Here is a 26,520-nt window from a genome sequence, read left to right as displayed (position 1 = left end):
CCTTTTTAACAGTCTCTGCACGTGCACGAGTCAAACACTTGACTGCGGTTAAAAAGAATCCGCACGCGAAGGGTCGGGCTGCGACAACTCTCATGGGCACCGTTGTTTCTAGGTTGAACATTCCGATGTTGATTTTTCTTTTTTGTTTAATTTATATATCACTCATTTAACATTCCGACGTTGATTAATTTTGTTTAATTTATATATATATTAATAATAATCTAAAGTGACCTATAATTACGTCCCTATGTTATCAGTCTCTTTAAATGCTGACATTTAATCACCACACGTTTTGTTAGATTTTTACGGTGGCTGTTTCTATTAAGATATATATGTATTCATCAAGTAGGGTCGATTGTTATTATTATGGATTTATTTTTGTAATAGTGTGTTACACACACATCTGACGAAATTGACTAATGTACGACAAGACGAAAAAATGCCATGTTTTGGATGTAATATTTATTTGACGATAAATTGTGAATGAATGTTTCAAAATAGACATTTTACGCTTTATTAATCTATGTCCATGAGTGTCCAAAAATGTTCAATGGTTGTTGATAAATGTAGCTCGCTTTTGTGTAGTGCTTGTGTTAATCCCACTCTGCAGCCTGCACCATGATGAATTTCATATCTGCATCCCGATTGGAGACTACAGGCAGGCCGAAGTCACGTGAGTGCGTTCCTCGGTGCACGGTCAAAATGGTGTTTGGTGTAAATCTAGGCCGTATTGCTGTCATATATCACACAACCTCGTAAAAACGACACTGAGGATTTTGGACCAACAAATCAGACAGGGAGAAAATATGATTTCTTATTATGTGCTTGCTCTTCTTGGTAAATATACGGCGGTGTATAGGTTGTCTGCTTTCAAACACAGCCGAGGAATTTGCAGCATCCAGATCGCGTCCTGTCCAGTGCGGTGGAAGGATCTCTGCGAGAGATGTTGCGTTTGACCGAGCCCGTCTGGAGGTCCAGCCCAGCCCAGCCCAGGCCAGAGGCGGGACCCGCGGCCAGCCCGTTTGTCCGGCGCTCCCCGACAGCTGCTCCCATCCGGCTCTGCGGCAGCCTGCACCAGCCGCCCGGATAAACACCGGATGCAAGCCTGGATGATGCAAACGGCAGGTATGTGCGACAAACTCCAAGTGTGACTTTTTTTTTTTTCTTCTCTTCCTTCCTTCTTTTTTTTCTACACAAGGATACTTAGCCTAACCATTGGTGATTCAATTAATTTCGTGAAGCCACTGGTGTTGCAAGGGAGGAATCGTAAAAGTTTTATTGCGCAACTAATGAGTTTTGCAGCCATAAATTCATTTGGTCAGCGCCTCTGTGTTCAGCACCAATAGACCTTGCCGTTGGGGGGTTTTCTGTGCACTCCTATTACTCTCATAGCCTCTTATCCCCTTTGTGGTTGTAAAAAAACCCTGACCTTTTGTGTACATCGCTCTCCTGCACTCTGAAGCTTTACTTTCTAATTGGGCCTCGCTGCAGTCAGTGGAGAAAAAGTGCTGGGATTTTTTCCAGCGCGTTGCTTTCGATGTCGAATCAATAAGCACTATTGACAGTCGCATATCGGTCAGGTGGATTTACATCGCACTGATGATTTGATTTTATTTTCAGATGGATTGAATGTAATTTAGAGCCTACAAGTAAAACAAAAATCAGTCACAAAATTCATTTTAATGTCATTTTATTTGCATGATTTATTTATTTATTATTTTTTTTTTTTATCAACTCGTGCGTTGTCTTTACCAGATCCAAAAGAGCGATGGCTCTATATAAACATACGATCCACTTCAGGGAAATCGGGAAAGAAGTTCTTCGGTTACATGAAACAGAGAAGCAGGATGGAGATATTTTGCCACTTCATCCACTTCATGTAATGGACCCGAGCTGTAAAGTACATTAGTTATCTGCAACGTGCCACGCCTATACCGCGCAAACGTATCAATATTTCAAATGGAATTCTGTGAGCTCTTTTGGAGAGTCCAGAAGTATATGTTTTTTGTCTAAAATGCAGATTATGTGGCTGCAAATTAATCAGTAATCAGCTTGTTTAGAGCAAAACACCTCTTACACGTATACAAATTCAATATATCAATATACGCCCATTTAGAAACTCACTAAACATGCACCTACATAAAATACTGATTAGACTCAGCAATCGATATCCTGCTAACACAAAACACACACACAGGCGCGCACACACACACACACACAGGCGCGCGTGCAAATTCCTTCGTAAATGTGCCTTGTTTTTGTGCTAAACTAGGAAAATATGTGTCCACTAAATATTATTACACACAATTCAAATATTTAATTATAGTCATTATACTGCAAATCATCGACGATTTGTTCGTGAGGTTAAATTATAGTGTAACCCACCCAAAATGTTTTCTATTATTTACTGGAATAATACAATAACACCCACAGTGTGGTAATTTGTTATTATTTGTTTTATTTTAATAGCGGAAATGTGGTCCTATTGTGGTGAGGAATAATTACTTCAGTCTTTTGTGTACAGATGTGTGTACAAAACGACGCGCACGCTGGAAAAAATGTAGCTCGGGGTAAGAGGAACATTTCACTTTTGGGAATGCAAACTATGAAGCTGCGAGACGAGGCAAGCTGAGGGAGAATGAGAATTTACTGTTGAACTCTGCGTTCCCTCTTCCCTCACTAAGATGGCGCCTGCTGTTGACCTCCTCCTTTGTACTCCCTCCACCTCCGTCTCCCCCCTCTCTCCTCCCTCCCTTTTTCCTCCAGCACTGGGCCATAATCCGTTGTTGTTATGAAATTTACAACATGGCAATCCGGCTTTACGAGCCACCTCGGGCTCCCATTGGCTGCACCTCGTCACGTGGTCAGGCGCAGTGAACATGAACTTTTTATATATAATTTCCAATCGAGGAATAGAGCAGCCTTTCATTAAACCGGCTCCCGCTCCTACACGGATGTTTTCATCGCGGTGACTCTCTGCAACCTCAACCACTCACATGTCCTTTTCCCCCCCCCCACTTTGGAGGATTTGATGCCACAGAAGCGTCCTTTCAGACGTGACTGGATGCTTTTGGCAAGATGTGTGGAAAGAGTCCCGGTGTGTCACTGCCCCCTCCTCGCGGGATCCCCTCTCAAGTCTTGTGTCATGGGACCCAACACAATAGGTAAGAGCGCAAATATTTACTCTGTGAGCTAGCCTGTAATGCTGTCAATAACCATTTTGTTACTATTAATGCTTCATTTGTTACTGCTTGCTGATTGTAATTGATGCTGCTTGATTATCCCAAAAATAATTTGATATGATTTGTAATGTTCGTTTGTCCTTTGCATCGCTTGCGCGTGTTTATATGTCGTTGACTTTAAACTGGGATGGGCTTGAGCCGCAGTTGTGGATGATCTGCTATGGAGACGAGGGTGTTTGTGTCGCCCTCTTGTGGATGCGTGGTTGAAGCGCTTGTCTCAAAATGTCTGACGAGGAAAGATTAGCACGTTGACCTCTATTGCAAGGGAAAAAATGTGTTTGAAGTTTGGGGCTCTGCGGGAGTGCGCCTGCGCATTCGCAGCGGATCATAAAATATTTTTTTTTACTGCATACAGACAGATGGTGTCGAAACTCGCATGCCTGACTGTTGACCTCATATCACAATCACTGTTCAATTTGAATTTCTTATCAGTTTGCAGTTACTCGTTGCAGAAATACACTATAAAGAATATATTTGGACATACAGTACACAAAGTTATCAATATAGAATAATGTAATTGTACAATTAACGCAGATTGACAGAGATGACTGCAGTAATGAAAGTTAGATTTTCTTGTTATGTCTCCATTAAACGTATTTAATTTGCAATATCAAAATGAATAAAAAATATATACAGCTGCAAAGCAATCATGTGACAAATTTAATATAGTTCAACATGATCAGATTAACGAGGATCAAACTGTCATAACGTTTTTAGAAATATCCCCTAGAATTTGTGCATGTTGTGTAATTTTGTGCTTTGTAGAATGTCAAATTACGTCAACCAATTATTTAAATATACTTGTTAATATTTTGCAAAGCGTGTACATGAGGAGCCTGCAGAGTGCACTGCCGCCCTATTATTGCTTCACGACCACTCCTGTTTTTTCCCCCCCTCTCCATGGCCTCTTTTTAGCTCCTGGGTGTGTCCTTGTCTCGACTTGGGGGAAATGGTTTCGTGGGAACTTAGCTGCCATTGGCCTGTCATAAATCAGCTGTTGTAGGAAACGCGCACACACTTCACTGTCCACGCATTGGCGAATCAAGTATACGTTTTAGGAGCTACCATGCATTATCTAAGACCAGCAGCCTTTATATTAATATTTCCCCTTTTCTGTTTTTAAATCTGTATCTTGGACCTGTGCACAGCGGCAAAGGTGTTTAGGGGTTAGGAAGCATGAACCCAAAAGCCACTTCACATGCTCACAAAGAGGCAAGGGGTGCCATAAAAATTCCACAAGTGTGCATGTGACCAAACGGGGTTGCTGCCGTAGTTTTTATTTAGTTTCCTGCTTAGACGCTTTTTGTGTGCTTTGTTGTAGCCTACGCAATTCAAACGCCGTTTGAATAAATATATAGGGAACAGTTAGATTGGCAGATGCTATTCAGTAATATGCTCGTGCTGATTTAAAAATACTATGATAAATATAGATATGTTTTACGTTTTTTCTTTTTTTTTTTTTTTACATAGGACAAACAGTGCCATAGACTCATTTGGCCCCCTGATCGATAGTAGTAAGCGCACATGAAGTACCGCAGAAAGCTTTAGCAAAAAGAGTAGCTGTCTATTTTTTTTTTTCCAACTGTCTAGTGTGCCTCCACGGTGCAGTTTCAAATCGTATTCACTGTTTCTAAAGTGTCCTAACTGTCTTTTATATTGCCTGCAAGACGAACTCCTCCTTTGGAAAGATACATTGAACTGAACTGAATAGTAGACGAGAAGGTATATACTCAAAATAGCCTTTTAATTTTGTTCTGTTTCTTCATATTTAATATTTACCAATAAGTGCCATCGTATTTTTATTTCCTTTGTTTACACGAGAAAAAAAAGGAGTACAATAGTTTCAAATGTGTGTGTGTGTGTGTGTGTGTGTGTACTAATACAAATACATATACACAATGAGTGTACCTGCATAATTATATAGCCTATCTATGTGTACTGCATATTTATTTACTCTCGTAATATAATAATTTGGATCGCAGATTTGTGACAATGCATAAACCAATTTTACCTGTCCAAAAGATCTGTATTTTTGGGCAAAGGCTCGAAATGATTGTTAACGACTAATTATAATCAAATTGGAACACAAACAGGTTTACATAATAAATAACAATCACATATATGTGTTTGTCATTTATTTTTGTATTGGTTGTACGAACGCGCGTAATCCATATCCAATTAAATGAATGTGTGTGATGCAACTCCCAAATTGCATACTGTTGGTATGTATGAGTTATGCTCTTTTTTTCTTTTATTAGTGTCCCTCATAGACGTCTCGCGCAAATGTTTTACGATCATGTTGATGGCTGCGAAATATCCTTAGAATGGCTTTTATTCTATTAAATGGTCAATTGGCACTCCTCGCCTTGCTAATACGCGCACCAGGTTTGTGATGGGTGAACGCAAGCCTTGGGCTGCAGATATTGCATTCCCAGCACGCCTGCTCGTCTTGTATTGTTTCCAAGCAGCGCGTCCGCGTTTTTTTGCCGCAATGCTCGTTAACCTCCCAATGACCCCGCTCGCAGATTCAGTGCAAACAGTTGCGCCAGAGGATGGCGCACCACGACAACGCAAAGTTCGCCCTGAGCTAGCGAGTCCTCCTCATCCCCACCCCGCGTGAGTTTACCTCCGGAGGTCACCAAGCAGGATTTACGACTGGTCAACAAAAGCACGTGATACTCCGCCGTACCCCATATTTGGGTGCCTACGTAAGAGAGAATCAAGTCCATGGCCCACTCATTTCCATAATTCATCATAAATTGTGCAAGGCTGCTATAGGACGCGCTAAAGCATAAGAGCCACAAATCAAGCACGCTTGCTTGATGCTTTTCTCCTCTTGCAATAATAACAATAATACGCGTAAAACAGCAGCGATACACAGCGAGTGGAGGAATTGTCAACAAATGAGCTCCTATTTTGTGAACTCATTCTGCGGTCGCTATCCCAATGGCGCGGACTTCCAGTTACATAATTATGGAGAGCATAGTTCGGCCGACGAGCAATACAGCGACTCCACGGCCATGCACTCCGGCAGGTACGGTTATGGCTATAACGGAATGGACTTGAGCGTCGGCCGGCCCGCCACCGGACACTTTGTGGCCAACGAGCGCACGGCCGCCTTCTCTCCGAGCCACTCGACGGCCGCCACCCCCTCGGCGGAGCCGGTCAGGTACACTCAGCCCGTCGCCAGCAGCTCCGCCAACTCGGCTCTGTCCCCCGCGCCTGACCCGATCCCGTGCTCGTCCTCGGTGGCCGGCTCCACGCAGGTCAGCGAGTCTCGTACCCAGCACCGAGCCGTGAAAAACTCACTTCCGAGCCCGGGCCCGTGCTCCGGCTCCGGCGGGGGCAATCTGCTGCACGCTCGGGACTGTGCGCCCAAAGGGTCCCCCTTGGACGAAGAGAAGCCCACGGGAAGCGCGCCCGGCACGCCACAGAATGCCAGCGACCCGACCCAGCCTCAGATATATCCGTGGATGAGGAAACTGCACATAAGTCACGGTAAACTTTATTTTCTCTTCATGTAGCCAGGGGGAAGAAAAGGGCAGACTTTTCCCATGCATGGGTCATGTTATTTTTGCGTGTGACCAATATGGAAAAATAATGTATTGCGTAAAAGTCATACTTTGTTCCGGACTTCCTCAAAATGTGCAGTATTTTCTTTTGGAGAAAATACATTAACACTTAAAAAGTCAAACATGTTGAATTTGGTGGGCGCTAGAGTGTATTTTTTATGTTCACAGAATGGCCTTTCTTGCAAAAATACGCATGCTAAATGTGGGCGAATTTCAAGTGCATGGTGCACACCTATGCTAATTTTTAAGACCATAATCTGTATTTTTTTTTTAAATTAAATAATTTACGAGTTTATTAGCAGTAAGGCTCCTTCCCACTTTGAATCGCGTTACACGTGATTTAACACACACCCTTTTCCCTTTTTGCATTTCCAAGATCTGTCCGGTCCAGAGGGCAAGCGTGCCCGGACCGCCTATACCCGCTACCAGACCCTGGAACTGGAAAAGGAGTTCCACTTCAACCGCTACCTGACCCGCAGGCGGAGGATCGAGATCGCGCACGCCCTGTGCCTCTCGGAGAGACAAATCAAAATCTGGTTCCAGAACCGCAGGATGAAGTGGAAGAAGGACAACAAGCTGAAGAGCATGAGTATGGCTGCAGGCGCGGGGGGCTACAGGCCTTGATTATCACCCCCCCGACCCCCCCACTACCCCAAGCCACCCACCCCACTCATCATCACCCCTGCTAAGGAGTGAGACAAAAATAAAAGTTATGTCATAACTCTTGGAGGTGCAGAGACATGGCTAGCCAACATTTCCATTTAAAGTGGTCATTTTAAATGTACATTTCTGCTTAGATTTAGACAAAACGGTGAAATAAATGTTGGTTTAAATTATTTCTTGTTCAGACAAAAAAGAAGGGAGAAAATGCTACCTATTAACCAGCGAATGCACTCAATGTACACTCAGCTTACTTGTTTCGCTCCATTTTCTGTGTACCTACAGTATATTATGTGTATTGTATTTATTTGTGTGGTGTATATTGCGATAAAAGCTGCCAAAAGTCTGCAAAGTGTTTGTACGTGTGCGTACATATAGCTGCGCATTGTAATTTGAATTGCTTTCCACAAATATTTTCTTCTTTTTTTTTGTCATTCGTTTAAAATCCGCGCGTATATAACTCCGTGGTGTCAAACTTTTTTTTGTAAATGTTTTTTAAAAAACTGGAAGTCAAGAATGTACTGTAAAGACATTGTTGCTGTTCATCATGACAATTATAATAAACTTTTTACTGGAACTGCATTAATTTGCGTGCTGCTCAAGGGGGTGCGCTCTTTTTTATATATATATATATATATATTTATTTAAATCCCTCACGTTTTAAGGAAAATCAACAGGTTTGAAACGAATGCATGTTAATTCTTTTTATTTTATTTTGAACTCACCTTGCTGCTGTTTGGGTTCCTCATCGGGCGCACACAGCAAACACACCAAAGTGTCTTTTTCCACCTCCCGCAACATCAGCTCGATGTTTTCAAGCTGTAAACTTATTAGGCCCCTTTCAGGCTCTTCGACATTGGGGTGCTAATGAATGGGGGGTTTGTCTATGAATTAGATCGTAAAAATCATCCGGAGCGCGTCCAGATAGGCTCACTGGCCATAAACGGTCACGTGGTGGCCATTAAAGTAAGTTTTATGGTTTTGGGGAGTTGACAGTATATTGCACATAACATATAATCGCACTGACGACGAGGCTTGGTCTGACTCTGCCTTTTGCAGCCCTTTGAGGAGTGTCTTGACCAGAACACTGCGCCCACTTGAGCTCAGTGGACCGGACGGGAGCCGACCGGACCTGATCGGACCTGCTGTGCATGCAAGCATGGCCGGGATGAGGAGCTCCTCTCCGGGTGAGTTTGTGCACATCGAACGGTAGCCGGAGAACAAGCGAGCCTGTGTTAAATAGCCTTATTATTGTGCGCTCTGCCTCGATCTTTCCCAATTAGTCCATTACGCTAATTTGTCAGCGATGCTGGGCTGAATTCTGGTCTGGGCAGATGTTGCGAGCAGGCAGGGTTGGGTCCGGCTCATGGTCATTTAATTGCTTCCTTCCCCGTGTAACTTGTTTCCCTCCATCTGGGGTGCGACTCATAATCCATTTTTGCATGTTGGATAATTATCTTTGGGTCCATTTCCACCCACTAACTTCTCGTCTTAGAGGATGTACGTCCCCCCCCTCCCCCGCCTCTCAATTTGATCACATTGGACAATTCACAGGACACCACAGCAAGTTATTTGTGCGCAATGCAGAGCCAGAATTGTTTGTGTGATGACTTTTATGGGAAGTTTGGTGCATTTTACGCACATGCGTATTTGGGCTTGGCTGTAAACAGTGTCAAGTAAACACAAGTTTGAAAAGGAATTCCGTTTTGTGTCAGCCACGTCATTTTGTGTTCGGGTTGAAAAGTTCAAATGACACCCCCCTCAGCCCCCTTTTGGAAAAGTCACTCTCGCTTTGTGGTGACAGGGGAACGTAGACGCCATTGTAGTTTGATTTTTAGGACAAACAATGAAAGAATATGCACGCACCAGTTTGTTCTTGCTTGCTGTGTGTCGTTAGCATAATTGCCTGTTTAGTCATTTTTAATTTACGCTCACAATATCGTTTAAAAATGACAGCGTGCTTGCTAAAAACAAAAGTTTTTTATGTGTTGAATTTCAGTCGATCCAAAAAAAGGTTGAATTGATGCAACTGGGCTCTTTGATTTAAATCAAATGTTGATTTTTTTTTTTTTCTTCAATATTTTTTTTCCTGTATGTATTTACTATAAGACAGTAGAACAATATTATCCAAGTAAAATGAAAGCCAAGTGGACCCAAAGTTATAAAAATGTGCGTGAAGAGAGCTAAATAAATTTGTCTTGACTTAAAAATGTTGAAAACAAATGAATGAAAAAGACTGAATTGAATTGACTTTTTTTCATTCAGCGATTTTCTCCCCAAGTAACTCCATTTTTTAAATTGGGGCTCTCTTGACTTAAATAAAATAATCAATTGTTCAAATATTTTCCGCACCCTTGTGTTCAAAGGGCTCCATGCATTGTTACATTCTTTGACGTCACTTCCTCATTTTAATGACCTTTCAAGACATCAGACGGATATTTTTCCTCTCTTTTCCCAAAACAATTCAATCAAGCCATATATCCGATGCATATTGCACATTTCTCATTGGGCGAAGTCACCATGCAATGTGAGGTTATGCAGCTTTGTGCTGCTAACACAATGACAATAAAACACAGCGCACATGCACTCTCAAAGGGGAGAGAAAGCGAGCTGGGCTTTTTTAGAAATGAAAATCCGAGCCAATACGTCAAATGATTGCGCGGCACGCTGCCAGCCTGAGCGGGTTCACGCGCAGGTCAGTCTCCCAGCTCTAAGATAAATCTGCATCCTCTCCGAGCCACCAGCAGAGCTCGCTTTAGGCCAAGTTCACTGTCAGCCTGCAAATGTGTGTAGAGCACATGCAGGAAACCTAATAGCACGCTTCCTTGGCCTTGTCCTGATAAGAGTGATGCGCGTAAATAAACACACAGGATGCTTAAAAAAAAGCTGTTGAAAGACAACAGTCTGGCTCCTTTAGCCTCAAATGTGCTACTTTATTTGCATATTTTGCCGTCTTAGCCTTAAAAAAAAATCTTGGAAGCATCACGCAACTGGTGCAGGTTTTTCCTATCCATTACTTTGATGGAAATGATGGTAGGCTTCACGTTGAGATTGTCCAATTTTTTTTTGGGGTGCGGGGGGTGCCTCAATGGGCCACCTCTGACGAGAGCGAGATAGCAGGAGAGAGAAGAGGAAAAATTGGGGTCAAAAGTTGAGCTGCAGCGAGTCTCCGTCATCAGCTTGATGCCTGCAGCCTCATAATAGCGATCTTGACTCGTCCACACAAAAGGCAGAATAGCTTTGAATTACATATGTTGCGGGGTGCACTCCAGGTGAACCCTGTATGCACGGTGACCCCGCGTTCGGGAGGTGGGACCCCCACCCTCCCCCAGCCGTCCCCGGCAACAAGATTGAGTGGCTGGCGTTTTATTATCGCGCTTGATTGGTGAATTTCCTTTGAATAAATTGCATTTGATATGTTTGGAGACGGGGGTGCGCCATTTGCATTTTCAGGATTGATACACTCGACCCGGTCACCGCGTAATGGGAAGCCCCCCCAAACTGAGCCCCCGGTCCCCTTAAAAATCATTTAGCCTCTCGCATCCTGATCGTGTTGAATAGAACGCTTTTAGGGGAGCAGAAATGGAACAGATGTTTTTTTTTGCGCTCACAAAGACGGGGTTAAAAAACAGAATTTGATTCCATAATTGTGCGCTTTTGCTTTTAGGTAGAGTACGGGAAAATGAAAATATTGCAAAATATTGGCGGAACGAAAATTCTGTGATTTGAAAAGTACATGAATGAGTTGTGAAAAGGTCAAATAAAACTTTAATGTGACGTTCAAAGCCGCAATACCACAAGACTGGTCAGTAAAATAAATGGAGACTTTAAAAAAAAAATCCACACAGCAAACACAACAATGTAAATAATTTGATCGTATTTATTGAACACAATTCATTTTAAAAATAAGTTTATTGATAGTAATAATTTTCAAGTTAGTCACAAATCAATTTTTGCACGTCAGATATTACATTAAACTAATAAAAACAATATTTTTTGCACACTTTAAGCACCACTTCATTTTTTAAATGCATATTTGCGCATTTCACAATTCTTTGCATCTTTTAGCAGTCCTCAGCATCATGCATTTTTGACCACATTCATTTTATTTTATGATGCCCCCCTTCAGAATAATCCATACTGGATACAGAAGTACATTCATTCTGATTATATATAGACAAGAGACCTTGTGTGAGCCACCTGCAATTTGTCACGATCGCCACAGCACTTCACTCATAATCTAAATTTACAGTAAAGTGTCATCATGATGTATCTTAGCTCAGCAGACCTTCACTTGTCGGTTTATGTTCGCTGAGTTGAGACAGCACGGTCGTCTAGCTCGTTTCCACACACCGCGCAAGCTTGTAAACTACTTTGGTTTGAACGCCATACTGCACAAAATAATTATTTTGCTGCATTTAATTTCCACTCGAGGTGCTAATTTTTTTAAATGCACTTTTCAGTGATGAATTCAGGCTCACCTTGCAAGGCCTTCAATATAAATTCGACTGGTTACATTTTTATGAACGTGATAGCGAAAAGCAACAAGTGCAACAGAGCGTCCAAGCATGTAAGCATTATTTCACTCAAGGATAACTTACAGTAAGGGGCTAATAGCCCAGCTGCCCCCGGCCCATATTTAAACAGAAGCTCTGTAGAATCAATGGCAGCAGGTTGTAAATTCCTCCTCTGCATTGATGTTGACACGTTAATGTGCAATATTCCGCTTGCAAGCTCAGTTAGATTTTTCAGTCCCTTGCATCCAAAATCAAACTTGTGTTTGTTGGTTAAGATTTTTAAAAAGCGGTCCACAGTTGGCCAGAAGTCCAAGTCTGGGGTGAAGAGCGGGTCAGCGCGTCTAACTGATATGAAAATGTCGCCCCTTTGGAAGAAGGGGGCACGCCTTGTTGTTTAACAAAGACTGTCAATGGGCAAGATTAATCAGAAACAAAATGGAAACTGTGTCAGTTTGGGGTCAGGCACAAGTTATCTGTGTTTGGGGGGGAGTGAAGACAGAAAAGGGGGCACTCGGGAGGGAGAAAAAAGGGACGATGGGGAGTAAGGAAACGCGTTGGGATATTTCTCAAGTTTGGGCTTCTTGTTTGTGCATGCAGAGGCCTTGTTGATGCCGACAGTGAAGATTTGGAGCATCTTGGAGAAAATGGTTGAAGGAAATTGACTCACCTCCACGATGGACAGGCAGCAGCGCGGACTGCACGTGATCCCTGATGGCCAGCAACAAGGTCAGAAACTTTGATCTATACAAAAGAAGACATTTGGGGATCATTGCTGTACATTTTTACAATACAAGGGAATTGTTTTTTTGCACAACTGGAAAAATGTCCCCCCCAAAAATGAAAATAGCAGCATAATTTAAGGAAAATCATTATTATTATACCTTGGAGTCAGGCAAAAACTTTTAGCACAAGCTACTTTAAATCTGTATTATTATTATTATTATTATTATTTTATTATTATTATTATTATTATTATTACATGCATGGTCACTGCTGTTTGCGTATGGGTCCTATTTTCAAACTGAACCTTGAAGTGTTTGTATAAGGCATTTTTCGACCTACTGAATATTGTAAATGTGGGCTGAATATATAAATATATATAATTTACATATGTTATTACATATGGCAAATGGAAAGCCACTGGCAGACTAAAGACACAATGTATTTATTTTTCGCCCATTTTGTGTCCTTAGTCTGTTTTGTGTGTTTCCCAGTGCTGTCCTTCGTCCTTGTCAGAGAGCAAAACATCCCCAGCTCTTTGTTTTGCAGGCGATTGTGTTGCCACATAGATGCTGCATGTTTGCAATTGTTTCTTGGTGAGCCTTTCAGAATACATTTGTCCAATCAGTGTGACAATATTTCTTTGAAAGAAATTGTCTTCCATGCTTCAAATAGTGTTTATTGATGAGTTGAGAGATATGCAAGGACATGAGAAAAATCAGATTCGTATCGGCGTGGGTTGCCTCGTTGGTGCGGCTTGGACAGAGGCAAAATGAAAGGTATTTTTTTTTTGCGTACGTGCAATCGTGCGAGGTGTTTTGTGTATTTTTATAACCGCTGGTGCGGTTCAATGCAAGCTGGTCTGTGCAAGTCATTGTCCGTGAACATTTTGATGATGGTAGAGTATAAATGTTTATTTAACACTCGTGCTTGTAAGTTTTCAGCAGCATTTTGCAAACCTGCACACAGGCAGCATGCATATTCATAATCTGAAATCTGTGATTATGAAAGTATATTTCTGGCTAGATTCTTGTACTTTTTAGCTTTTTTCTCTTTTCCACGCGAAGCCTCGCCCACATAAGTTTGACGCCGTGCAGTCAACAAGAATCTTGATTGGTTTTTCTTTTCTATAATGAGATTTAACAAGGAAAAGAGCTACGTAAGGCAGTCCGGAGAGGTTCTGCTGGTGCCAGTGCCATGCTTTCCATTGGTTCCTGTTTACATGATGCCCGCAGGACGCGCGCTGATTGGTGGCCCCGCTCACGTGACCACGCAACTTTGTACATTTGACAGCGAGTAGGAGGGTTTTGTGGAGATCAGAAAAACGACAGCGCGATAAAAATTAGTATTGTTGCACTTCACAAATTAATGACCATGAGTTCCTACTTGATAAACTCCAACTATATCGAGCCGTCCTTTCCTCCATGCGACGAATACCAGCAGGGCGGATACATCCCCAACCCGGGGGACTACTACGAGCGGCCAAAAGACACGGGCTTCCCCCATCACGAAGAGCCATCCTACCCCAGGTCCAACTACACGGAACCGGGCTACGATTACACCAACGTCCCCACCGCCGGACTGGATGATTTCAACGACGGCCACCACTCCACGGCGCAGCCGCAAACGCTCGCTCAAAACCACGGACCGCGCCTCGCGTCGGCCCCGGACGGCGGAGCGGGGGCCATTAAGGACTGCAGCCTCGCCGGTGAGGTCTACCCCGGCGCGGTGAAGGGCAAAGAGCCGGTGGTGTATCCCTGGATGAAAAAGGTCCACGTTAACACCGGTGAGTTGTCATCGCGGTTCACGCGTACGCAGGCGTGGAGGAGCCACTGAAGGCAGCGCTGGTAGCAGGCAGCCACTTTGCGGCTGCAATTTACGACTATGGAGCAGCGGGGTCGGTAATTAAGGACCCTCGTAAATTTTATTGCCTGTGTTCGTCTGTCGGGGCTCATGCGCCTTTGTTGCTTTTTATCCCAAACTACCTCCTCCACTGGAATGAAGCCAAAGTGTAATATCCGATTCCCGCAGTTTACTTAATCTTTCTTAAGCGTCAGCTGTCCCCGGATGCTTGTGCGTGCGTGCGGGCGTGCATGCGTAAAACATGCAAGCAAGTACGGTCCACGCAACTGGAGGGTGCTTTATTGCTTTCTGGAGAGAATCTCGGAATTGTGTGTTAACACCTGCCTGTTTGCCTGCATGTGTGCGACCCCCCCCCCCCCCCCTTCTTCCTCCTCCCTTCAACCTCCACCTCAGTCAATGCCAGTTACACCGGAGGAGTGCCCAAGAGGTCCCGCACTGCCTACACCCGCCAGCAGGCTCTGGAGCTGGAAAAGGAATTCCACTTCAACCGCTACCTGACGCGGCGCAGGCGGGTGGAGATAGCGCACACAATGTGCCTGTCCGAGCGCCAGGTCAAGATCTGGTTTCAGAACCGCCGCATGAAGTGGAAGAAGGAGCACAAGCTTCCTAATACTAAGATCCGCTCCAATTCGGCCTCCTCGTCCTCCTCCTCCTCGTCGTCTTCTTCTGGGGCCCAACAACAGCAGATGAAAACAGGCCAGCAGCTCGTGCCCACACCGTGCACAGTTGCTTTATAGTGCACAGCCCACCCCGTGTTAAATAAAACCCCAAACAAGACTGAGATGGCAAAGAACACAAGTGGAAATAGAAGGAAGGACCCAGTGAATATTTTGGTGTATTTTGCCCTTCGTCTCCTTCCACTCTGCGGTCGTCTTTCGCTTCTTCACATAAGCTTGATTTTTTTTTTTTTTTTTTTTTAATCCCACAACGGCGACTGAAGGGTTCATATATTTTCTTTTTTTTTGTATTTTTATTTTTTTACGAATGAAGGATAACGCACAGTCACATGGATAAAAACAAACAAACAAAAAAAAAAAAAACGTGTTGCATTTCAGTTAGAAATGGCCGAATGGGTGAGGAGGCTTGAATCCTTTCCTTATGGATGGTTTATTTTTATTTTTTTATTTTTCACGAAGAAATTTTAATATACTTGAACGTTATGATTTAAAAAGCATTTCTTTAGGAGTTCCATTGTAGTCACGGTGTGTGTTCGAGTGCTGAATGTATAGTCCAGGTGACCTGCCCATATTGTAATGTACATATATAGACAAATCATGATTGAAGGCACAACGAGGATTGCATTTCTACAGGTAGAGACTTTTTGGTTGTTAGTTCGTTCGTGCGCTCTTCAATATTTGCTTCGTGCTCGTGCGTCTCACGTGTTGTTCTAAACTGTGAATATACATTCGTGGTTGTGCCGTCTCACTAGTGACCCCTGTGCTGTAGTGTAGACTGAATATGTCCTTGTGAAATAAATGTTCACTTGTAATGCTGGGGATGGCTTTTGATTGTTATTCGAAATGGCGGATTAGCGCGCAACAAAGCCGTGCGTAAAAGTCGATCGTTTTTTTTCCAAGTCTGGTTTTATTTTATTATGGTGTTATTTGTACAAAAAAAAAGTTATTTACAATTATTAATATATTTTGTGTTAAGAAATTGGAGATGATTTTGACAAATTGCGATTACAGTGTCTCGTTTTTAATTTACAATACAAAAAAAAAAATATTGCAATGTTCAAAGTCAGATTTAATTTTGAGACGCCTCCTCCTGTGATTTTTTTTTTTCTTCCTAAACATGCTCGGCTGTAATTTAAAACCCCAGCACTCACAAAGTGCTTTCCCAAAGGCTTGTCACAAGCTTGACTTTTGACACCTTAGACACAAACCGAAATTGTCAACTGCATCAGATTGTTTTCCCTCGCCATTACAAGGCGACCTCAGCCAGCCTCAGTGCACCCGAGTGTGAGTGTTGGTCACTACCTGCTACATCCAAACAATGACGGGTTCAACTAAGGGACACGGCCGATTCTGACCAATCGCCGGTCCACAGCCCTTCTTATGACCCCTGACCTCTCGACACATACAATGTTCAGACCATACATCAGCGCTGAGACCCCCGAGAGTCTTTTCTTTGCGTTTTAGATTGACCCCGAGACGGCACTGTGGACAAAAAAAAAAGGCCGTTTTGAAGGTGTGAACCTCAGCCATGAATTCATCCAAAGAGACACCCCAGTCAGTTTGGAACAAAGGGGGAGAAACGTGTTGCTTTTGTACGAGACAACCAATGTTTTTGTAGTGATTAGTGGGCACGAATTACATTTTTTTTTTAATCCCTGAAATATTTTGCGTCATGCCTGATGGTGCGTTTTTATGATTTATGTTCACTGCAGTTGTCCTAAAAACTGCTCTGCCAGCACATACATGCATGAAGACTGCAAAAAAAAAAAAATGGCGGTGAGTGTGAATGACACCGATTTTGCGCACACTCCACGAAGAAGTCCAATTACAATCTTCAAGTCATTTGCCAATAGAGGTCACTTCCAAAGTGCTGAAATTTTAATTTGCCCATTCGCATGGCTCGTTGAATAATGAATGGGCCGGGGTTAGAAATAGATGTGAAAATGTGCCTTATTTTCATTTCATGTGATCTCTTCAGGGCGTGCGTCACATCTCCTCTGCTCCACACTGACCGTCATGGCTTGTGAGTAGTTTGAAGCCTTTATTTTTTTAGATTTGAAATTTAAAACCTATTTAATAAAAGTAGAATGGAGCTGTAAATTTGGCTATAATCAAAGCTCCTTATAACATTTTATAACTTCGAGTGATCTGATATTGAATCACGATTTGAACTACAGTGAATAATAATAATGTAGTTGATCCAATATTTATACAAGGCAATCAACATTTAAAAGCACACATGAAATTTCATGTGTATATCTCGTGTATTTGATTTAGCAGCAGTATAAAAGCAACGGCAATGCATTTGAAAGCTGTCAGGACAACTCCAAATGAAAGGTCCATTCAAAAAGAAAACAATGGACTGCATTGCCTTGTTAATCGTTAACAGAGTGCACTCGAGGCTTAAGTTAGCTTGTTCGCCGCTATTTTTGCAGTTATTTTTCTCCCCTTTTAAATTTCAATACCCCTGAAAATTGTTGATAGTTCAAATTAAAAAAAGAGACTGAATCCAGCGCTACAAATCAACTTTATTATGAAGAAGAAAAAAAAACAGAAATTCAATTATTCCTGATGTTGACCCGGAGTGCTTGCAGAGTGGACTATCTTCACTTTAGCTGCCTGTTAAGAGCCGCATGTCAACATTGCGCAAAGATATGCTTCTTGTTCTTCTGGCCATCGTCCAAGGGATCTTTGAACCCACCCTTGCTGACATGATAAGAAGCTTAGCTTAACTCAAAAAACACCTCCCCAATAAGATATACAGTAATGTTCACGAAGCTAGCTGCTAAAATGGGACAAAAATGCTGTATAACAGACGGAGTTTGCTTTTCGTCCCAGTCCGCACTTGAATCTCTTCAGCCCGGGTCACGGGAAAGTTCACGTAGAGTGACGAAAGGTGGGACAAAATCTCATCCCGTCCACGCCAAGTTAATCCTTGTGAAAAAAATCCATCTGTAAAAAAAAAGAAAAAAAGAACAAAAATATTTAAGACACATACCGGATAACAGCTTTTCCGTGCGTAAAAGTTACAATTCTGCCGTGCGTAAAAGTCAACTCTCCCGTTCGTAAGAGTAACTTTTACGCCCCCGTTCTTGCCTTTTAAAAGTTTACCACTCAAGTTTGGGAACACAAAAGGTTGGGCCGGGGTGGGGAGGGAGTGTGCATGGGACGTTGTCCACGAGTGATTAATTGTTGTGGTGGCATTTTTCCACGCCCGCTTCTCGGTGTTGACTGAAAACAAGCGCCAAACGGTGCCGAGCAAAGAGAGAGAGCAAGAGATAGAGAGAGAGGCTCTTCCGGCCATGTTGGCAACGTTTTTGGCATTCCGGGCGCCAGATACTTACCATGGCGCGCGAGTGGCGCACTCCGTCGGTGCTGGCAGCCAACCAAATTATTTTTTTTTTACACCCAATATGCAGTTTGCCTCCGAAGTGATTAGTATTATGAGTTGCATCCAAATTGAACAGCCACCACAGTGGAAGGGGGCGACACTGAGTTTCTTAAATCCACACTTGAGAGTAATGAATGATCCACGCGAACATGTTCTTGAAATCCGGCGTGAAGGATCAGACTACTTTTAGTATTACACACAAAAAGGAAAGTAATTCAAGAGCAGCACTTCTTCAACAGTGCGCGTGGAAATCCCAAACGCGTGTGACAGAATCCTGCTTTGTATCGCATCTCAGTGTGTCCGTTAATGATTCACCGACTTAAATAAAAGGCATTTAAGTCACGTGACACTGCTCCATGTTCTTGCTGCGGCGAGCAAACCGGAGCTACGATGCGGCCATATGATGATCATTACAATCCCACTTTCCACGAAGGGAGACCTGGCTGGGTAGAAAAACAAAAAAAAAGGAAAAGAGGCGCAATCAAATAGGAGAAACGCTCCCGTTTTTTTGTCGCGTGTGTGTGTGTATGTAGTACACGGCTGTCACGGACGGATATGTTTTTCCACGCGTAGAGAGCCTGAGCTTTGGGAGGATGGATTTTATTTTGAGGCATTTCCGCCAATTGTTCCTTTCTGTGGTGAATTATTGCAGCGAGAGGCACAGGTCAGTATAAAGGGAGATTTTTAGGCCAATTATATATATTTATAAGATCATATTTAGCCTTATTTGCAAATGTAGGTCACGTGTGAAACATTGTGTCGAATGGTTGTCACTTTAAATTTAATATATTTCTACAATCATTTGGAATTTAAATGGTGTTTTCTGTTTTGAAAAAATAGCTTGGCAAATTTGTGGATAATTTGCACAATATTTTATTTAAATACTGCAGTGGAAACCCAAACAATATTTGCACCTAAACGCTCCATCAAGGTGATTTCCGTAAGGAATCAAATCCCGCATCCAAAAAGTAGGTGAACGCTGTGGGGTTGTGTCGTTCCACAGGGGGGGGAACGAGGCTATAATGGAAGACGGAGTGCCACGCAGGACGGCTCGGCCGCGCTGAGGTCACGGCGCTCCGGCGTGATTTATGGGCGCGGGGACTTGGGGAAGATGGTGCTCCGCAGCTAATGACTATTCGATCCGTTTGTGGGGGAAAATGCTTACCGGCCGAGAGGGAAACAACAAACAGCATATTTGCATAAGCTATTTTCATCTTCTTGCTTGGATTACTAAACAGAGAGACGACGAGATTTCATTCAGGTTTGTAAATATTAGTTTCATTTTTTGGGGGGTGAGTTTGAACCCAAAAGGGCTATTAAAACCGCATTTGTAACAAATGTTTTTTTAACTAATATATTTTGTAAAAATATTTATTACAAAAATGTTTTGCTATTGCGTCTTTCCCGAAATGTGACTATTTGTGCAATAACAAAAAATAATAAAAGAAAAAATCTTGCAGAAATAAAAATGTTTATCATAATTCCCCTTCTCTGTTGCAGAAATCCGGGCCCATAAAGCCACCTCACGCGCGCAACTACTCCGGTAAGTCTATATCGTCTTTATTGATTTATCTTGTGATGGCTGCTTATTCCATTTTTTTTTTTTTAAATAATAAGTAGCACGCCCACCAAAGGCCTGACAGAAGCAGTGTGTGACTTTTCTTTGGATGTGCAACACCAGCAGGCCGGGAGCAATAATTCCTTCTCTTCCACTTGTCTGCGAGGTGTAATTTGTCACTATAAACGTGACGAGGAAGGCTCTTGGAGCGCTGCCTCGCTCCTTTCAAAAAGCCATTTCGACTCCAGCCATGTGCACGTGCGTTACATATTTATATATTTTCTACATCTGTTTACCGGCCTTTTTCCTTCGGCTAGTTTTCTCCCCCACCTCGATGACTTTTAACCTCCTTTATACTCGCATTAAAAATAAGAGAATCAGCAGTTTGAACACAGCACAAAGAGGTCAATAATTAAGCCGAGGTAGCTAAAAAAAAATCCTCACGCGTGAATTTTTTGGCCCACTCACCATCCCACGCGTATTTTCGACTTTTTTTTTTGGGTAGTAAAGCTGACAAGACGTGTTTCTTTCTCTTAAAGAAAAAAAGACAACATTACCACGCAGAGGGATTCCCCCTGCACGCGCGCGCTCTCTTCCCCTCTTCTGCTCCACGCTGAGTGGCCTCACTTGCTAGTACATCCAAGTGTAATTTCAAACATGATCTCAAAATATTAAAGGTTCATTTCGCCAATTTCCCTCCAAAATGATGCGGAGAGGCAGTAAATAAAAAAAAAAAGAATCAGGATCTTCTCGCATACTGTTTGTGATTATGTTCCTTTTCTCTGCCTCTTCTCTCGCTCTCTTTCTCTCTCTCTCTCTCTCTCCCTCATTTGGTTGGGGGAGGAGGAGGAGGAGAGGCAGCCACTTGATTTGAACTGCCTTTCCAAGGCGCTACTTCATTTGCATAATTTTTCTTGTCTATGGTGTGACGCTGCGGTTCGGGCCAGTTCACTGGTGTCCGCACGATCACGCAAGAAGTCCGGTCCAGCTTCGTATAGCCCCGCGCACAGGCTGCGTGCATGCGTGTTTTTATTATTACTATGGAGAAGCATTGCTTCCAATGGCATGAAGATAAATTCAGCCCTTGAAGCCAGATAAGAGTTATCTCGCTGACCCGCCTGCTTTCGTGATCTCCATGTACACATCCACGTCGAGTGGGGAAGACACGAGAAGGGTGGAAGAAAGGGAAGAGGAGAAGAAGAAGAAAAAAAGCAGAGAGCTTCTCTCTCTCTCTCTTCCTCGAGTCTTCTTGTTGTGGTTGCCGCCTGCACGCATGGCGCTTGCTGCTTGCTGCTGCAGCCCTGCCCCTGCCTCCTCAACTTTCCTCTGGATTACTACTTTGATCGATTTCGTCGCTGAATGAGAAAATATTGCTCGGTGCTCTGCATTGGTCGTCAGAGGTTAAGGTAAGCAGGCCAGGAATAGGCTGCCTCGGTTCTAAATGGCCGAGTTTGTGTGTCGCGAGCGGTGATTTATCACCGTATGACTTAGATCTCGGTTCAGGAAGAGTTCACACACTCGCAGATTTCTCTTTACGTGGAGGAGCACACGGCAGCGCGCAAGACCAAGCCTGACTCCGCGCAGTCGCTCTTTTGGGATTAATGCACAGTTTGCTCCACCCGATTTGTTTTTAGGAGAAATCGGCCAAGTCTTCTCGGGCTTGCAGATACAGTCGAGACGATTACTTTTGCTTTAATTATTCGCTCAGCGGACCCAATTTTGAGCAGATTTACTTGTTTGTCACGCAACGGCTGCGCCAATGTATTTTTATTGTATTTATTTGGCGCAGAAACTTTTTAGTAGTTTCATTTTGTTTTAAAACAAAATACATTGTAATTAATGTGGCTTAATGCTTACTTGACTCGTACGAAAGGAATGAAATGTAAGGTTGCATTTAGATTACGACTCATAAATTACCATTAAGAAAAACAAATATTCGTTTATTGTTATTATTAATATTGTTTTTAGCTAGTATAATTTTTTAGGACTGTGAGCGGCCCACTTCATGTTAGACGTTTCAACTGATAAAACAATTCAAAAATCACGGTAGTTCGTTTGTACGATTTTTTTGTTGTAATGTTTTGATTTGTTTACTACCTTAGTTCGTATTGTTTAGTATTAATAATACAATTTTATTTAACCTTAATGGCGTTTCACGTCAGTTTTAGGCCCCAATTGCTTATGCGGTGTCAGTGCTTGATAGCGATTGTGGCCGGTTGTTCCGAGCTCGGTCCAGTGACGCTGGCACGCCAACAGGATGGTCAGCCGCCTCGTCAACACCATCAGCCGCCATTATTATGGGTCAGCACAGCAAAAGTTCACATTCTGGTCCTGAAGATGCACGAATGTCCACCCGGTTTTTCAGGTTTCCCCAAAGCTTTTATCTCAAGACGGAAGGGAATGCGCTTTTTTTTTTAACGCTTGGCTGAGAAACGTCGCAGACAACAAAAATTGATCTTACTCAACACGTAAATATATTACACCCCCAGACTGAAATTTTAAATGTTATTTTGGAGCGTTTCTAATAAGAGCGGTGTCTTAAAATGACATTCTCTTTCCCGCAATTGATTTGGCAATGTGAAGTGTTTTTGAGCGCATGTTGCTTAGCACAGATGGTAATAGAAGGTTGGCCGGTGCAAGCCAGAAGGTAAACGGTAATAGCGCGCACAAGCGGCGGGCCGTATCTCGCCTATAGTGCGCAGTGTCAGGCCCGCATTGAAAAGTAAGATGGATCGCCACCATTTCGTCTCCTCACAGTGCTTGTTGTAACCCCAGGTTCACCCGAGGAGGCCATTGGCGGAGAGGCGTCACGTGACCACGGGGTGCCAATGTTCTTCTACAAGGGTGTCAAGACCCTGTCACTTTGTGAAATAAATATTGGGAAACGGCGAGATGCAAAAGGCAACCTACTACGACAGCTCGGCAATTTACAGTGGCTACCCGTATCAAAGCGCAAATGGCTTCAGTTATGATGCCAATCAGGTCCAATATCCCCGCGCCTCTCATGTGGAAAGTGACTACCATCGACCCGCCTGCTCCCTGCAGTCTCCTGACGGCTCGGTGGCTCCTCTGCACAAGCCGCTGGAGATGCAGGCGGAGAGCTGCGACGGCGGCACCGCCGCGCCGTCCAAGGCGCGTCATCCTGAGGGCAGCCCTCCACCCTCGCGCTCCCCCTCCGATACCGGCCAGAACAACGGCAGCGCGCAGCCGAGCGCCAAGAGCGGCTCGCCGTCGTCGGGCGCCCGTGGCAAGCAGATCTTCCCCTGGATGAAGGAGTCCCGCCAGAACACCAAGCAAAAACCCGCAAATAGCGCCAGTTCAGGTACAACACACGCAACCCTGCACCATGAAATTGACGTTAGGGGAGGGGGGAAGAGGAGGAGGGGGGGTGGGGGTATGTCAAAACACACATAATATAATACTCCCACTGTGAAGGCCACAGCAAGTGGAGGGAATGTTCCCACTTCTTCCCCGCGCCTTCAATGTCACATAGAGGGAAATTTTACATGCGACTTGAGGAAGCACGGAGGGGAATAATCAACACCTCTGAGTAGTTCTTTTAACGGCGTCCAAATTCCGTATGGAAAGGACAAATAGGGGATTTTAAAGACCCCCCCGTGTTAGCATGCAACCACCCCCCTCCCCCTTAGCGCAGACTAAATAAGGCCATGCTTTGGGACTAGATCCCACCATTTGCTTGCTGCCCCCTTGCCCTGCAAATGACCTTTGCCTACTGTAAACATACACATGCACTGATCACATAGCGTCCCCAATGTGTCAACAAACACACTAACATGAGCCAGTTGTCCCAGCAGCAAAGCATGCCATGCTGAACTCTACAAGTAGCCCATTTTCTTAACAAGAGTAGCACATCATCATCATTTGGTTTCATGTACGTCTCTGTCTGCCTATAAATTTACGAGCTCCTCGCGGAGGTTATGTCATCCCACGGACCCTCTGCTCCATGTTTGGCTCGACAGGTAGTAAAATTTACTATGTGCTGTTGGCCGCTTGCCATTAAACTCCAAGTGTGCCTTGCTTTGCTGAAGTCAGACTACAAGAAGGGGCAGGCAGGCTTATCTGTGAAGTTGTGCACACAATGAGAAATGTGCCTGAGGCGTGTGCTACTGTGTGACTGAGGAGGGAGCGAGGGACACCCTGAAAGAGACACTGGCCTACTATTCTTCACTTGTATTTGCAGAGACTTTTTTTTTTTCCACTCAGAAGTCAAAAAGTTATTTTCATCACATGTGCGAACATGAATTGAAGTTACACCAAGTGTAATTACGCCCTTCTAGTTGACACTGACAGGCAGGGGCTCATTTTTGTGGTTAACGTGTAGAACTGCATTAATGAGGCGTATTCCTATAATACTTATGCTGCAAGTCATAAGGATCAAACCTGAGGCACGGGGGTTAGATCCGGCCCACCAAATCATTATACGCGGCCCGGGGGGAAATGTTAAAAAGAAACCATGTGGCCCACTATATGGCTTTTATATATGTAATGTTTTGTATTTATACAGCCATGCCCCCATTCATTTGGACCAAAATTGATTTATTTCTCACCGAGCATTTTAAGAGTGTTGTGACTGAAAAAATGTTGATGTCCATGTTGTGGCCCGTGAGTGTATTTATCCAGTAAGCAAACACACACTCCTGTAGTTTTGTTATCAGCTGTGTTCTGCTTTCACTCTCACTATCCTGCCTGTAATGGATTACTGATTGACACCCTCCTCCTCCTCCTCCTCCTCCTCCATCCCCTCACAGTGGAGAGTTGCCCGGGAGACAAGAGTCCTCCTGGGTCGGCCGCCTCCAAGAGGGCCAGGACGGCTTACACCAGCGCCCAGCTCGTGGAGTTGGAGAAGGAGTTCCACTTTAACCGCTACCTTTGCAGACCTCGGAGGGTGGAGATGGCCAACCTGCTCAACCTGACAGAAAGACAGATCAAAATCTGGTTCCAGAACCGCAGGATGAAATACAAGAAGGATCAGAAGGGTGTGGGGATGATGCCTTCCCCTGGGGGGCAGTCCCCTCGCAGTCCAGTGGGCCCCCCTTCCGGTGGAGGATACCTCAGCTCTATGCATTCGCTCGTCAACAGTGTTCCTTATGAGTCCCAGTCGCCGACGTCGTACAATAAGAATCATCAAAACGCGTACGGCATGGCCACGTCATACCCCCCCTCCGGTCTGAACAACTCCCACAAGCGGTATCCCGACTCGGCCACGCCCGAATATGACGCGCACCCCCTGCAGGGGGGCAACTACGGCACGCACATGCAAGGTAGCCCCGTTTATGGTGGTTACGTGGAACCCATGGCCAACTCCGGGGCTTCCGTTTTTGGGCTCACGCACCTCCCGCACCCGCCGTCCTCCAACATGGACTACAATGGAGCAATCACGATGGGGAGCAGTCAGCACCACGGCGTGTGCGATCCCACGCCCACGTACACAGACCTTACACCGCAATACTCTCAGGGAAGAATCCAGGAGGCGCCCAAACTGACTCATCTGTAGCGGTGCGCGGCGCAGTCTGTATCACTCCGCCCATTGTCTAGAAGCCACCTCCGGACCGCATCACCGTCTTTTCTTTGTGTGCGTGCACACTGCGTCTACCATTTCAAACTCGCGCTCTCTTTTTTCCCCTCAAGGTTTCTTTTAGTTTGATGATGTGTGAAGTAGCGTATAGGATAAATAATCTTTTTTTTTGAAGACATTTCGGAGGGCTCGAGGAGAACGTCGAGAGCCAATGCCTATTTAATCTATTTTTAAATGTTTTTTCAAATTCAAACAGGGTATTATGAAACATGTTATTCGTTTTTTTTTAAATGTGAGCTTATTTATCCGCATTTGAAGTTTTTTTTAAAATGCATTTTGTTGCACTTGTGAAAGGATCCATATGGCATACGTGAAAGAAATGCATTTGTCCGAAATAAGGGTATACGAGGTTAGGATGCAACCCTTTTTGTTTGAGTTGTTCTATTTGGACATTCTGATGTTATTTATTTTTGTTTAGTGTTAAAAGTAGTCCTGGTATTATTTGACACCCTAGCGAGAAGCTCACTGGGTTCACCCCGCCCCCACCCCCCAACTCCCGTTTTCAACTTATCTCCACTTCCACCCTTCTTCTTCGATTAAATATTTTGTGTTTATTAATTTTCCTACAGAATGTCAAATCAATCAGTCGACGCAATAAGGGTGGAAGGAAGGATACACTTTAGTCGTTTCGTTATTGAACAGATAAAACACGACAAACCCCTTTCATACATTCCATGCTGCTCCAGTTCGAAGAAGTAAATAAAACAATAGAAATACAATCAAA

At 43.8% G+C, this 26,520-nt stretch overlaps 3 protein-coding genes and 1 long non-coding RNA gene across 10 annotated transcripts; 3 read left to right on the top strand and 1 right to left on the bottom strand.

Annotated features, from left to right (window-relative positions):
• Positions 1-854: 854 nt before the first annotated feature.
• hoxa3a (homeobox A3a) lies at positions 855-26,515 on the top strand. 7 transcript variants are annotated; one of them, XM_037263174.1, is made up of 7 exons: positions 855-1,125; positions 3,026-3,164; positions 8,534-8,661; positions 12,589-12,717; positions 20,143-20,185; positions 22,976-23,522; positions 24,970-26,515. In XM_037263174.1, exons 6-7 carry the CDS (start codon positions 23,093-23,095, stop codon positions 25,713-25,715), a joined length of 1,176 nt encoding a protein of 391 aa, XP_037119069.1. In that variant the 5' UTR covers positions 855-1,125; positions 3,026-3,164; positions 8,534-8,661; positions 12,589-12,717; positions 20,143-20,185; positions 22,976-23,092; the 3' UTR covers positions 25,716-26,515. The 7 variants fall into 7 exon arrangements, with proteins under 7 accessions (XP_037119069.1, XP_037119070.1, XP_037119068.1 ...); XM_037263175.1 differs by lacking the exon at positions 855-1,125 and adding an exon at positions 17,230-17,274 and having other exon boundaries at positions 2,092-3,164; XM_037263173.1 differs by lacking the exon at positions 855-1,125 and having other exon boundaries at positions 2,092-3,164.
• hoxa5a (homeobox A5a) lies at positions 5,481-8,051 on the top strand. The gene is made up of 2 exons (XM_037263183.1): positions 5,481-6,740; positions 7,191-8,051. Exons 1-2 carry the CDS (start codon positions 6,065-6,067, stop codon positions 7,436-7,438), a joined length of 924 nt encoding a protein of 307 aa, XP_037119078.1. The 5' UTR covers positions 5,481-6,064; the 3' UTR covers positions 7,439-8,051.
• Positions 12,749-16,067, top strand: hoxa4a (homeobox A4a). The gene is made up of 2 exons (XM_037263185.1): positions 12,749-14,497; positions 14,968-16,067. The coding sequence occupies exons 1-2, from the start codon at positions 14,080-14,082 to the stop codon at positions 15,309-15,311; spliced, it is 762 nt and encodes a 253-aa protein (XP_037119080.1). The 5' UTR covers positions 12,749-14,079; the 3' UTR covers positions 15,312-16,067.
• On the bottom strand, positions 17,760-21,002 carry LOC119129856. Its single transcript, XR_005099311.1, has 2 exons — positions 20,758-21,002; positions 17,760-18,203 (listed from the first exon to the last, which is right to left on the bottom strand). It is a non-coding gene; the product is annotated as an uncharacterized LOC119129856 (long non-coding RNA).
• Positions 26,516-26,520: the final 5 nt, after the last annotated feature.

This window comes from Syngnathus acus, chromosome 11 (assembly GCF_901709675.1).
Source record: "Syngnathus acus chromosome 11, fSynAcu1.2, whole genome shotgun sequence".
Taxonomy (NCBI): Eukaryota; Metazoa; Chordata; class Actinopteri; order Syngnathiformes; family Syngnathidae; genus Syngnathus; species Syngnathus acus.
The sequence above is the reverse complement of the archived record's forward strand: the minus strand, read 5'-3'. Positions and strand labels throughout refer to the sequence as shown.

Bases quoted from the DNA above. Each gene is read 5' to 3' on its own strand.
- hoxa4a (XM_037263185.1), top strand. From the start codon at position 14,080: ATGACCATGAGTTCCTACTTGATAAACTCCAACTATATCGAGCCGTCC. The intron at 14,498-14,967 runs GTGAGTTGTCAT...CCTCCACCTCAG, and splicing joins AAAGGTCCACGTTAACACCG to TCAATGCCAGTTACACCGGA.
- hoxa5a (XM_037263183.1), top strand. From the start codon at position 6,065: ATGCTTTTCTCCTCTTGCAATAATAACAATAATACGCGTAAAACAGCA. The intron at 6,741-7,190 runs GTAAACTTTATT...TGCATTTCCAAG, and splicing joins GAAACTGCACATAAGTCACG to ATCTGTCCGGTCCAGAGGGC.
- hoxa3a (XM_037263174.1), top strand. From the start codon at position 23,093: ATGCAAAAGGCAACCTACTACGACAGCTCGGCAATTTACAGTGGCTAC. The intron at 23,523-24,969 runs GTACAACACACG...ATCCCCTCACAG, and splicing joins CGCAAATAGCGCCAGTTCAG to TGGAGAGTTGCCCGGGAGAC.